This window comes from Callorhinus ursinus, unplaced genomic scaffold (genome assembly GCF_003265705.2).
Source record: "Callorhinus ursinus isolate GAN/ISIS: 27379988/994484 unplaced genomic scaffold, GSC_fseal_2.0 scaffold15, whole genome shotgun sequence".
NCBI classification, from domain to species: Eukaryota; Metazoa; Chordata; class Mammalia; order Carnivora; family Otariidae; genus Callorhinus; species Callorhinus ursinus.
In genome coordinates, this window is record NW_027397077.1 from 44,805,756 (window position 1) to 44,820,406 (window position 14,651).

Sequence of the window (14,651 nt, forward strand, 5' to 3'; positions counted from 1 at the left end):
CACACACACACACACACACACACACACACACACACACACACACACACCCCAGTTCTTAAGATGGGGCCCTGAGGGCTGGGAGTGCATGCCTCTGCCCCGGTTCAGCCCCGCGGCCTATACTCCCTGCCCACCCCGCCCAGGATCCCAGGAGAGCAGATACAGGCACGGGTCATCTAGCCTGCATCTCCCTGCAGGTGACTGGACAGCCCCAAGTGGAGCCAAGGCCTGGGACCCCTGACCTGGGGAGGAGAGAGCACCCACCTGCATCAGGCTGGGCTCCCGGCCTTTGTTAGTTAGCACCATGGTGTTCCGCCACTGCAGGTACTTGTCCCTGTGGGCTTGGATCTCATAAGCGAGAGTGGATTTCCGACTTAGGAAGTGCTCAAGACAGGGGGCCAGCTGAGATGGCAAGACCATCACTTTTCCATCTGTGAGATCGTCTTGTGAAATGGGCAGCCCCAGCTCTTGGCTCAAGTCTTTGACCATGGCGGAGGATGGCAGCAGGTCTCTGGTGATCACCTCCCTGAGCTTGGTGCTGTGATGGCAGATGCAGTAGATCCTGCAAGGCAGAGGGCCACCCACATGGCCTCACCTACCTTTCAAGATCCATCAAACCAGTCCCATTTTTCAAGAGAACATGAAGCTCAGGAGTTGTTTAGCTCATCCCAGGTCACAGAACTCAGAGATGCAAAGCTTCGATTCCACCTGGACGAGCCCACAAAAGAGAATGCCTCCTTTTTGCTCTCCTCCCAGCCCCCAGAAGTTAAAGGCTTCCCACAATCCACTCTGATTATTTTTCTGCTACTGTGGCCTTATTCCATGCCTGTCACCAACCCATAGCCCACCAGGGAGCAGCCCAGCCAGCTAGCCATCAGGGCTGTAGATCTCCCGCCACAGGAAGAGGGCACCTCACACTCAGCCTCGTATCTCAGCAGAGCTCAAGGACTGAGCCCTCTCCCAGGGGCCCGCTGTGCTGTGGGCACTCGGTTCACGCTGACGCTCTGCAGAATCCGTGTCAGGAGCTGTTATTCGCTGCTCAGTGTCTCTGGCACTTCTGAGGTCCAGTGTGAGGCGCATACGCCTGAGGACCGTCTCTGCCTTTCACCAGCTGAGGTCCCTGGCCCACCCCTTGGCCTTTCAGATGTGAATAAAGCCATGATGAATGTGCAGCTGCCCGGGATGCTGTGAATGCTTAATAAATAGCAGTTTTCTTCTCTTTCCCTAAGGCAGGGCAGGGCCCAGCGTCCCCTCACTGACCGCCGAGGCTCTGGACACCCAAATGCTCCAGCACTTCCCCAACACGAACCTGCTGAGGCCCACTGCACCGTCCACCCTTCTTGACTTGCAGCTTCGGCCTACTGTTGTGGGGTTCCCAACCCACACCTGCCTAGCCCCTCAGGCAGAGCTGCAGGATAATGGGACTAAGTCCCCTCCACGTCGCTGGGCTCTCTCCCTTCCTCTCCCTCCTGGCTCCACCCTCTCCTTTATTAACACATTTGATAAGCTGGGAGCCAACTCCCAACCAGGGCTGTTGCTGGTTTTTAAAGCCTAAAGAGAGATGGTTTGCCCCCTCAGCCCCAGGCTACAGTGAGTGGACTGTCTACCTGATGAAGGCCTGCTCACTGTCGCACAAGGTCAGCCCTTCGTGACTTCCTGAAAGAACCAGTCACTGTCCTTCGCTGCCCCCACAAAGCCCAGCACAGGCTGGCCATGGTCCCAGGGACCCCAGTGCACTACGCTTTGTCAGTCTCCACTCCAAACTGGGGGTGCCTCGCTCAGCCCTCCTGCTCCCTACATGAATGGAGAAGGCCCTCCCAGACAATGAGCCACGCTCAATCCAGCAGGAGGAGCTCACAGCTTCGCAGGGTCACCAGCAGAAGGCCTGGGGGCAGGGCGGGATGGGGAGGTGCCCAGCACAGGAACAGCACAGGTAAAGGCATGCACATAGTGGAGGATCTGGATCTTTGGGGGATGCCTTTCTGCACAGGAGGTTAGGGGAGAAGCAAACAAAAGCAAACATTCAGTTGGTAGAGAAAACTGTGGCAGGCCTGGTGGATCTGGTTCTGGTCATCACTCACTGCTCAGGCTGTTCTAGGCTATTCCCCAAGAACAGCAGATAACTTCGTGTGACCTGTGTTGGAGTAAATTGCCCTTCTTTCCCCAGTGTTTCCAAAACCCCCCTGGGAGAGCGTGTGGGATAGTCACTGGGAATGACACAGGCTCGGGGTCCACTCCTGGCTCGGCTCCTTTGGGCATAAAGAATAATAAAAACTGGGGCGCCTGGGTGGCTCAGTCGTTAAACGTCTGCCTTCAGCTCAGGTCATGATCCCGGGGTCCTGGGATCGAGCCCAGCATCGGGCTGCCTGCTCAGCAGGGAGCCTGCTTCTCCCTCTGCCTCTGCCCCTGGCCCCTGGAGGGGCTCCTGCACCACCACGGGTGGCACCCCTGCACGCCCTGGTGCACCCCCCCATGGGCACCCCCAGGGAGGTGGCCTTCACCCCCGTGGCAGCCTGGCGCACCTGGTCAGGGCCTGGAAGGCCTTCTGTAGAACGCTGTTGTGGATGTAGAGCGCCGAGTGCTTCATGAGCTGTGACAACGGCTTGAAGAGGTGCACTTGGTACAGGATGGTCTCCAGGTCGGCGTAGAGGCGGTGGCGGAACCGCAGCGCGGAGTTGTAGAGCACCTTGTATTTGCCCTGTTCCGCTTTGGTGATTCTGCAAGGAGGCCACGGGGCAGGGCTTTAGCACTGCTCTGCGGGCTCCTGGAATGCTCTGCGGTTGTGCCCTGTGGCAGAACTTTTTTCTTTTTCTTTTCCTTTTTCTTTCTCTTTTTGCTTGTTTAAAAACACACGAAAAAAAAAAAAGGAATGCATTAATAATAAATCATCTGAAAAAAATAGTAAAACAGCTGATAGATGATCTTTCCAAAGCTTGGCAGTGAGAATCCTGAACACTGCCTCATTTTCCTCCTGCTCTGCCCCCGCTCCCATTCTCTGTCCCTGCTCACGCTTGGCTCGCTGGCACTCCCAGCCTGGCAGAGTTTCTAAGCCCACCCCACTACGCCACTCCCCTGTGTTGGTACATGTCGCTCCTGCACCTCGTGGAAACTGAGGGAAGGCAGCAGAGACCCTGCCTATCCCCTCGGTGACTCTGTGTTTGGTTATGGGGTTTCCTCTTTGGTGAAGTACCTCTTCAAGTCTTTTGCCCACTCTTCCCTTGGCCTGTTTTCATTTTCTTATTGATTCATGGGTGTTTTTACATATTCAGGATACCAGCTCCACACACTGCAAATAATTTTTTTCTCAGTCTGTCTTTTCATAATTTTTATGATATCTTTGAATGAACAGAAGTTATTCACTTTAATGTAGCTGGATCCAGCATCTTTTTCCTTTATCCTGTGTACTTCTGTCTTGTTCAAGAAAACTTTCTTTATCCTACTCATCTAAACGCTTTCTCATTTTGCTTTTCGGAAACGGATTTTTCTTTTCTGGTGAACTCTGAATAAGATCAGGTAATTGTGGTCTAGTTGACTGCACTGTGTCCATCAATAAGGCATTCTATTTTTGTCAGATGTCACCATTGGAGGAAATTAGGTAGTGGGTGCATGGAACTACCCTGTATCATTTTTGCAACTGATTGTGAATCTATAATTATTCCAAATGGGTTTTAATCTATCTGGAATTTATTTTTGTGAATTGTGTGAACCAGTGAATTAGGAAACTCTTAGTGAATTAGGAACAGAGTGGAACTCCTCAAAGATAAAGGACATCTACAAAAAACCTACACCTAACATATTTTTTAAAAGATTTTATTTATTTATTTGAGAGAGAGAATGAGAGAGAGCGAGCACCTGAGAGGGGGGAGGGTCAGAGGGAGAAGCAGACTCCCTGCTGAGCAGGGAGCCCGATGCGAGACTCGATCCCAGGACTCCAGGATCATGACCTGAGCCGAAGGCAGTTGCTTAACCAACTGAGCCACCCAGGCACCCACCTAACATCATATTTGTGATGTGCAAAGACTAATGTCTTCCATCAAAGATCAGAAACAAGGCAAGGATGTCACCACTCTTATATGTATAACAGGACTGCAGGTCCTCTCCATCACACAAAGGAAATACAGATTGGAAAGGAAGACACTGAAGATGACACAAACAAATGGAAAGACACTCCGTGCTCATGGACTGGAAGAACAAATATTGTTAAAATGTCTATACTACCCAAAGCAATCCACACATTCAGTGCAATCCCTATCAAAATGCCAATAGCATTTTTCACAGAGCTAGAACAATCCTAAAATTTGTATGGAACCACCCATCTTGAAAAGAAAAACAAAACTGGAGGTCTCACAATTCCAGATTTCAAGTTATACTACAAAGCTGTAGTCATCAAAATAGTAGGGCAGTGGCACAAAAACAGACACGCAGATCGACGGAACACAATAAGGAATCCAGAAATAAACTTAGGATTCAGATGTCAATTAATGCATGACAAAGGAGGAGAGAACATTCAATGGGAAAACAGTCTCTTCAACAACTGGTGCTGGGCAAACTGGACGGCTACATGCACAGAATGAAACTGAACCACTTGCTTACACCAAACACCAACTCAAATGGATTAAAGACCTAAATAAAACCAAAAAACTCCTAGAAGAAAACGCAGGCAATAAGCTCTTTGACATTGGTCTAAGTAATATTTTTTTGGTTATGTCTCCTCAGGCGAGGGCAACAAAAGCAAAAATAAACAAATGGAACTACATCAAACTAAAAAGCTTTTGCACAGTGAAGGAAATGAACAAAAAGAATAGGTAACCTATTGAATGGGAGAAGCTACTCGCAAACAATATACCCACTAAGGGATTGATATCCACAATACATAAAGAACTCATATGACTCAAAAAAAAAATAAAAAAAAGAACTCATATGACTCAAAAACAACAACAAAACAAACAACCCAATCAAAAAATGGGCAGAGCAGCTAAACAGAAGCTGATGGCCAACAGACACAATGAAAAGACCTCAACATCCCTGAACATCAGGGAAATGCAAATCACAACCGCAATGGGATACCACCTCCCACCTGTCAGATGACTATTATCAAAAGCACAAGAAATAACAAGTGTTGGTGATGGAGGATGTGGAGAAAAGGGAACCCTTGTGCACTATGGGTGGGAATGCAAACTGGTGCAGCCACTGTGGAAAACAGCATAGAGAGTCCTCAAAATTTAAAAACAGAACTACTTTATCATCCAGCAAATCACTACTGGCTATTCGGCCAAAAGCAAATGAAAACACTAATTCAAAAAGATATGTGCACCACTATGTTCATTGCAGCATTATTGCAATAACCAGGATATAGAAGCAATCTCTAAGTGTCCATGGATAGGTGAATGGATAAAGATGTGCGGGAGGTGCGTGTGTAATGGAATATTACTCAGCCACATAAAAGAATGAGATCTTGCCATTTGCAACATGAATGAACCTAAAGGGTGTTATGCTCAGTGAAATAAGTCAGACAGAGATAGACAAATACTGTATGATTTCACTTACATGTGAAATCTAAAAACCAGCACAAACAAACAAAACAAAACATTCCACAGGTATAGAGATCAAATTGGTAGCTGCTGGGGCTGGGAGTGGGGGAGGAATGGGTGAAACAGCTGATGGGGATTAAGAGGTACAAACTTCCAGTTTTAAAATAAATAAGTCACAGGGATGTAATGTGCAGCATAGGGAATAGAGTCAATAATATTATAATAACTTTGTATAGTGACAGATGGTAACTGGATTTACCATGGTGATCATTTTGCAATGTATAAGAATATCAAATCACTGTCTTGTACACCTGAAACTGATAGAATATTGTAAGTCAATTATAATCCAATTAAAAAGAAAACATGCCCACCCAAAAACCTGTAAATTATTGTTCACAGCAGCTTCATTTGTAATAATCTAAACAAAACGTCCCTCAACAGGTAGATGGTGAAACTGTGGCACATCCGTTCCATGAAACACTACCCAGCAACAAAGGGGAGCAAACTATGGATACATGCAAGACTGTGGATCTCTAGCACTTTATGCTGAGTGGGAAAAAACAATCTCTTAAGGTCATCCACTATATGATTCCACTAATATGTAAGATCACATACAGATGAAAAAATTATGGAGATGGAAAACAAGACAGTTAAAGAGGGTGGGCATGGCTATGAACACACAGCATGAGGGGGTTCTCTGCGGTGGTATAACTAGTTCAAGGTCTTCATTAGAGTAGTGGTCACACAGATTTGTATGTGATAAACTGGCACAAACAACCCGCACATTGTACTGGCATTGGTCTCCTGGCTTAGATCCGGCACTATAGTTATAAGTAAGTTGTAACCAGTGTGGGGAAATGGTGTGTGGGATCTCTGCAACAGTCTTTAAACTTCCCGTGAGTCTATAATTCTTTCAAAAGTTGAAAATGTACACAGATTTTTAATGCAGCTGGAAGTGACTTTTGTGAATGGTTTGATGTAGGAAATTATTTTCCTTTTTTCTTATGGACAAACAATTTTGCCAACACCATTTTTCGAAAAGTTTCTCCTTTCCTCACAGATTTTTTTTTTTTGTCTGCCAGAGGTATTTTTCAATTGAGATTTAATTCAGGTGCCCTATAATTCATCCATTTAATGTGTATAATTCAATCATTTTTAGTCTATTCACAGATACATGCAACCGTCTTCACAATCAATTTTCAAGCTTTCTTATCACCTAAAAAGGAAACCTATCACCCCCTAATACTCTCACCCCCTGACCCACAGCCCTAAGTATTCACTGACCCTCTTTCCGTCTCTATAGGGTTTGCCTATTTTGGACATTTCATATAAATGACTCGTCCAATATGTGGTCTTCTGTGACTGGCTCCTTTCACTTCACTTAATGTTTTCAAGGGTTATCCATGCTGTAGTGTGAGTCAGTATTTCATTACTTTTTATGTCCAAATAATAGTTCATTGTATTTCTATGTCACATTTTGTTTAGCCATTCAGCAGTTAACGGACATTTGGATTGTTTCCATCTAATGGCTCTTATAGTGCTCTCATAAACAGTTATATACTATTTAGTGTGGACATATGTTCTCAGTTATCTTGGGCATTTACCTAGAAGTGGGACTGCTGGGTCATACAGTAACTCTTTCTAGTCATTTGAGGAACTGCCAGACTGTTTTCCAAAGTGACTTTACCATCTAATTCATCTAATTCTTACCAGCAGTGAATGACAATTCTGATTTCTCCACATCCTTGTCAACATTTGCTATTATCTGACATGTTTAATTCCAGCCAAACTGGTCTGTGTGAAGTGGTATCAAATTATCTAAATTCACCCTTTTAATGTGTACAATTCAATGGTTTTAGTATATTCATTTGCTGCTGATCTTGCAATGTCACACGTCATATGTCAAGTGACTGCTTACATGTAGGTCTGTTTTTGGATTTTCTATTATATTCCATATGTCTGCTTGTCTATCCTTGATCCAATAAATTGTCTTAATCACTAGTTTTATAAGAAGCCTTGATATCTTGTAGAACAAGTTCTCCTATCTTGTTGTTATTCAAGAGTGTTTTTTTTTTTACATGACGATGTAAATTTTTAAATCGGTTTTTCAAGCTCCATACTTTTAAAACTGGGATTGCTTTGAATCGATATATCTGGTTTGCGGATAATTGACACCTCTATAATACTGAGTGTTCCAATCCACGAACATGGTAGGTCTCTTCACTTAGGTTTCTTTAATGTTTCTAAAAGTTCTATAATATGCATGATAGAGATGTTCTAATCCTTTTTGTTGAATTTATTCATGTGAATTTCATATTTTTATAATCATTTAAAAGCATTAACTTTTTTAAAAATGATTTTTGTATGTATATGGTATTCAGAAATTCGAGAGATTTTTACATTAATGTTTGTATCCAGAAACCTCATTAAACTATCTTATCTGAAAATGTTTTTTATATTCTTGGAATTTCTGATACATATTTAAACTTATTGACAGTTTAAAACAATTATTTCATGGGGCGCCTGGGTGGCTCAGTTAGTTAAGCGACTGCCTTCGGCTCAGGTCATGATCCTGGAGTCCCGGGATCGAGTCCCACATTGGGCTTCCTGCTCAGCAGGGAGTTTGCTTCTCCCTCTGACCCTCTTCCCTCTCGTGCTTTCTATCTCTCATTCTCTCTCTCTCAAATAAATAAAATCTTTAAAAAAATAAAACAATTATTTCAATGTAACATCTATCATTAATTTTCAGCCTTTTTTCTAATATAAGCATTTGAGTCTATAAAGTTTCCTCTAACATTTTAACATCACCCCACAAATTTAGATATTATACTATTTTCATTATTGTTCAATTCAATAATGTCTAATTTCTATTACAGTTTCACTTTTGACCCATGGCTTATTTGGAGGTATTTGTTAATTTCCAAGCATGTGAAATTCTTTCCTGGTTAATGATTTTTTATTTGTAGTTTAACTGAACTGGGGCCAGTGAACATATTTTATATTATTTCTTCTACTGGGACAAAATTGTTCATTGAGATATCATTCACATACCACACCCCCTGACTTAGCCAAACTGCCAAGTTTAGGTCATAGTTCCCCAAACTGCCCTGACTTCTGATACCAACTGAAGTTCAAGGTGTTCCTAATACCACCCTCAGGCTCATCAATTTCCTACAAGAACTCACAGAATTCATTGAAAGCTGTTATACTCACACTCACAGCTTATTACAGGGAAAGGATACAGATTAAAATCAGCCAGAGGAAGAGACACATAGGGCAGAGTCTAGGATGGTTCTGAACTCCAAGTTTCCATTGCTCTTTCTTCATGGAATCAGGATGCATTGCCCTTGTAACATTGCTGAGGGACAATATGCACAGAGAAGTTCCCCTGAGCCTTGGTATATAGAGTTCTTATTTGGGCTCCATTACAGAGGCATGACTGATTAATTGCTTGATTGCCCACATGGCAATCCCAATCTCCAGATCAACTGACACTGCAAGAACAAAGCCCTAACCCAAAATCACACTGGTGGTCTTTCTGGCATGGCCAACCTCTATCCTATGACTGTCAGGTGCGGTGGTCCCATCCTATCCTAAGTTCTGGTGTAGTCATCCCCCAACCTAAGCAAAGGCACTCCTATTAGGTATGACATATCACCTCCCAGAAGCCAAAAGCAAAGGCCAGACCTTTTGGGGCAAGGCCAGATTCTTCACTGCACACTCTTTTTAGTTGTAATTCACCCTTTTTAATTTACAATTCAGTGGTTCTTAATATATTAACAATGTTGTGCAATCATAAATACCAATTCTAGAAAATTTTCATCATCCCAAGAAGAAACTGTACCCATTAATTTCTTCGTCCCTCCCCTGAGACCTTGGGAACCACTAATCTTCTATCTCTGTAGAGTTGACTATTCTAGACATTTCACATAAACAGAATCATACAACATGTGGCTTTTTATGTCTGGCATCTTTTACTCAGTATGTTTCCAAGGTTCATCCATGTTGAAGTGTGTATATCAGTACTTCATTCCTTTTTCAGGGCTGAATATTATTCTATTATATGGACATATATTTTGTTCATTGATTAATGGCCATTTGAGTTGTTTCCACTTTTTTGACTATTATCGATAATGCTGCTGTGAACATTCACATACAAGTTTTTTGTGTGGACCTGTAACTAGACACAATGCCAGCTTCTCCACCGTGCCTCTCAGGTCATGATCTCAGGGTCCTGGGACTGAGTCCCATGTTTGGCTCTGCACTCAGCGGGGAGTCTGCTTCTCCCTCTGCCTCTGCTCCTCCCCCCCCCACCTCATTCTTTCACTCTCTCTCAAATAAATAAAATCTAAAAAATAAAAATAAAGAGGTCCTTTAAATCCAAACTAGGATACTTGCAAATAACGAAAGGAAAAGAGAATTGTCATGAAGCCAAAACTAAAGAATGGAAGGACCATAAGGGGCCACCTGCTCCAGCCCAGAATCTGAAACTTTAATCGTCTCTACAATATTCCCATTGAGCAATCATCAGGTGCACCTGAAGGTCATCAGGGAAGGGGAACTTTCTGCAGCCTAGGCAGCTTCTCCAGCCTCAAAATCATCAGATAGGTCTCCTTAGACTGGGTGGAAATCTATTCCTCTGTGGTGTCCATCTTAGGGCCATACAGAACTTTCTTCTCCCGGTTAGCCAAGTAGGCCCCTCAGGAGTCTGAAGGGAGGGCCCATTTTCCTGAACCACCCTCTCTTCTACATGCCCCTAAAGTCTTCCCTTCATCTAAAGGCAAGCAATTCCTCCTGGGATCAAGGCCAATGATGGAGCCCTGTGAAGTGCTCTATAATAAACCCCGAGAGGAACTGGATCAACGTATCTTTCTCTCATCCTTAAGATGAGGACACTAAACCTGAGCCTGGCTTCAAAAGATTTCCCCACTCCACACACTCAGCATCCCGGCATCATGACTTTTACATAAAACACAAAAAAACCACGCACCCACCGGCTTTGATGGCTGTCCCATAGCCGCTTCAAGCCTTGGTCAGCTAAACCCTCCAGAATGAGTAGGTGGATCTTCCCATCCAGCAGGTGGAAGCCAGTGAGCACATCCAGGTCCTGCCTTTCCTGGATCTTCATCCGCACCTTAAAGGCCGACAGGATCTGCTGAATGTTCCTGACAGGGTACGCCTCCAATTCAAGGGCCTTGGCATTGATCATGGTGATGTCCTGCAGCAGGTCATGGAGGAGGGAGATCTTCTTGGAGTCAAACACGAAAACGATGCGGCCAAACTGGGCACCTGTAAATTCTGGGTCAGGGGCTTCAGCCCTGGCCCGCAGTGGCACAGCGATGTCCACCCGCAGCTTGAGCACAGAGTTGGCCTCGAGGTAATTACCCATCGGCATTGAGTTGTGCTGGAAGCCATCTGTGGGGACCCGAAACCCCACAACCTTCCTGCTCCTGCCATTCTGGCCACGGTGTGTGGGCTTGGGCTCACAGCTGTGGATGGGGACGACCAAGTTCAAGTACTTGTGGCCAAGGAGAAGGTCGGCAAAACTGACCTGGGCAACCCCATAAGGGTCCCATATTTTGTTGTGGGATTCAAAGGGGTTGCTCTCTGTCTCTTCCGGAGAGATGAGGGACTGGAGGTTGACGTATGCATCCAAGGGGTCATCCCCAAACAAGGTGGGCTTCCGGGAATACTCCTCTACCTTGCGGTCCCTGTCATGAACTTGCACCACCATGGGGGGCCCCTCCAGATATTCCCTCAGGTCACTGGGCTGCATCGCCCCGAGAAAGATGACATTGATGTCCTGGAAGTAGATGTGGATTCCATGGGGCCGCCCCTCTGTTCTGTGAACTGGAGTCTTAAAGAACTGGTACTTGCAGTACACAGGGATGCACAGCCTCTAGGAGAGAATGAAGTGACAACAGATCAACAGGCTGCAGTGGTGGTCACTCTGCCTCCCCTTTAAAGGCAGGCTCCCACAGGGGGCTCAAATCCTAGTGCCACATTTGCCACCTGCAGCCCCTGTGGCCTGGATTTTCTCACCCGCAAAAGTACCAATGAAAGAGCCTGCTCTGCTAGGTCATCCCCAGGATTAAGTGACATACACGAAAGCACCAAGATGGTGGCTGACACAAGACAGGGGCTAATACTTATTAAAAGTATTAAGTCACTATTTCCTCCTCCCAAACTGAGTGCCATGAAGACAGGCCATGTGCATTTTGCACATCTGTATTTTTACTTCCAAGCCCAAGGCTAGGTGCAGAAAAGGTGGAGATAAGTGGTTTTTAGAAAAGGTAATCCATATTTCCCAGACATCTGGAGGATTGGCATAAGCTCACCTCTGGCATATTAATAGGTATCCAAGCGGAAAGCTACAACAAGGTGAAGAAGGGCTCAGAGGTCTGGGGTTTAACAGGGCATGGAAAATGAGACACAAAGGAGCGACAGAAAATAGGGTATCTTGCATATTTTAACCTTGATGCTAAGATTTTGTAATCAAAAGTTCACCCTTATGCAAGTTTGTGATCTGAATTCATACTCCAAGTGTACTATTTATTTTACACTGAAACTTTTAAATAATCCTGGGTTGATATGCTCCCAGGTACCTGGTGAAGTTATCAAAAAACCTTCTAGAGGGGCGCCTGAGTGGCTCAGTCGTTAAACATCTGCCTTCGGCTCAGGTCATGATCCTGGGGTCCTGGGATGGAGCCCCGCATCGGGCTCTCTGCTCAGCGGGAAGCCTGTCTCTCCCCCTCTCCCACTCCCCCTGCTTGTGTTCCCTCTCTTGCTATCTCTCTCTCTCTGTCAAATAAATAAATAAATAAATAAAATCTTTAAAAAAAAAAAAAAAACCTTCTAGAGAAATCTACTTTCAACCTAGGCCTCAAAGAATCCCCATGGAGAAAGTTCAATTAAATGTGAAACCACAGTAAAAATTACAAAATACCTAAGGTAAAAGGTACTACTAGTAAAACTGGTTGCACAATGCCATAAGATATTAGAATGATCAGATACATAAAATAAATATATCTGTTTAGTTATGTGTATAAAAAGGAATATCATCAAGGTCAAATCTACTGTATTTCTATTTACTAGCAATGAATAATTTTAAAATATCACCTACAATAGCATAAAAACAAAATGCCTGAAAGAAATGCAATGAAAAATGTGTAAGACCTGTACACTGAAAAGAACAAAATAGTGCAGAGAGATATTAAAGAAAATCTAAATAGAGAAATATAAATTTTCATGGATAGGAAAATGCAATTAATTCTAGATGAATCATAGACCTAAATATAAAGCTAAGATTATACATCTTCAAGAAGAAGACATAGGAGAGAATCTTTATGAACATGGGAAAATGCTTCTTTGACAGGACACAAAAAACACTAATTATAACAGCCAAAGCTGTTAAAATGGGCTTTATCAAATAAAGTCAAGCCCTAGACTGGCATAAAATATGTACTATATATATATATAACAAAGGACTTGTATACAGAATATAAAAAGAACATCTACAAAACAATAGTAAAAGAGAAAAAATTAAGAATGGTAAAAGATGAACTTTAAAATTTGGTTAAGTGGAATAAGCACACCCCACCCTGAATCTCCCAGTGAATGCAACCAGAAACCATAGACAGAATGTGTGGAGCAGCTGTCAGAGGCCCCTGAAAAGTAAAAGGTAATGGGCAAATTGGGAATGGAAACCAAACTCAAAGTACAACCAACGAGGCTATAAATTTCCTGGGTTTATTTTCCTCCTGTATGTCACAGACTGGACTCAGAAGGAAGCCTGAATCCCAGAATTGTGCACCAGGCATGGACAGTCGGAGCTCTTTCTGTTCTAAGGAATGGGAGGAAGGACCCCCATAGGATAGAAAGAGGGGGAGTTTGGAGGGATCTATGTTGTTTTTCTCTCCAGGTCCTGCCCTCATGCAAGCTCAAGTTCCAAAGCTACAATCTGATGGCAGTGGCAGCAGCTGGGCAGGGACCTAAAAATCTGAGAGAGGGAAATCCTTTTTGACCAGAGGAACTGTGATACAAAAAGTATGTGGTAAACCCTCAGTATTGTCTTTACTCTATGTATCTTCCCACCACCTGTCCTCAGAGGCAGACTGGGTCCAAGGAAGGGCATGTCAGAGTGGAAACACTAAAGGTACACCTTTCAAGCCAGCAGACCAGGAAGAGGACTCATTAGGACCTGGAGAGTGTAGAAAGGGGGGGAAATCAAGAAAGGGGTCCCATAAAGTTATGTGTAAACTTGGGCTTATCCCTGAACTGTGCATGTGTGGATCTGGCCTTAAGCAGCATACCCGGGGTTTTGAGAACTGAACTATAGAAACCATGGCACAGGTCTGACTGGCCCCTGAATACTGCACATGCAGGACAGACTTGGATTTCACTACAAAATCTTTGAAAACTGAACTGGCCTTAAAACCACAGCCACAGAGGGTAAATTGGAAATTACAGCTTGACCCTAAGGTTACTGTCTAATAAAACAAAAAGCCAACATTCTCCATAGGATTTAAACAAGACCCAGGGTCTCACAACCTAGTATTTAAAATGTCTAACATATAATTCAAAATTACTTGACATACAAAGAAGCTGGAATGCTGACCAATTATCAAGGGGGAGAGACAACAAACAGATGCGAACTCTGAGATGACTTGAATACTGGAATTATCTGATGAAAACTTTAAGACAATTATAAACATTCTCCAAGTAACTGCAAACATTCTTGAAACAAATGGAAGGTAGCCAGTCTCAGCAAATGGAAACTATAAGAACCAAAGGGAAATTCTATAACTGAAAAATATAATACCTAAAATTCAAAATTCGCTGGATGATCCAAAGAACAAAATGGAGATGGCAGAGGAATGAATAAGTAGTGAAACTGAGTACAGATCAATGTAAAGTATGCAATCTCAGTGACTCCTGGGTAGCACCGTTGGTTAAGTGCCTGACTCTCGGTTTCAGCTCAGGTCATGATGTCAGGGTCATGAGATCGAGCCCCATGTCAGGCTCTGTGCTCAGCACAGAGTCTGCTAGGGACACTCTCTCCCTCTGCCTTTACCTCCACCCCCCAACTCACACACACTCTCTACCTCTCTCTCTAAAATAAAT

General features: G+C 44.0%; 1 protein-coding gene across 8 annotated transcripts in view; it reads right to left on the bottom strand.

Moving 5' to 3' along the window:
• The window catches only part of CFAP92 (cilia and flagella associated protein 92 (putative)), a 74,966-nt gene that overhangs the window by 30,145 nt on the left and 30,170 nt on the right, over window positions 1-14,651 (bottom strand). For 6 of the 8 annotated variants that reach the window (XM_025885728.2, XM_073901726.1, XM_073901728.1 and 3 more), the window contains 3 exons: window positions 10,523-11,427; window positions 2,520-2,714; window positions 262-559 (listed from right to left, as the gene is read on the bottom strand). In XM_025885728.2, the coding sequence (XP_025741513.2) occupies window positions 262-559; window positions 2,520-2,714; window positions 10,523-11,427 (1,398 nt within the window). Of the gene's footprint in view, window positions 1-261; window positions 560-2,519; window positions 2,715-10,518; window positions 11,428-14,651 lie in introns of those variants that run through there. The other 2 variants (XR_012380973.1, XM_073901729.1) reach the window with 2 other exon arrangements.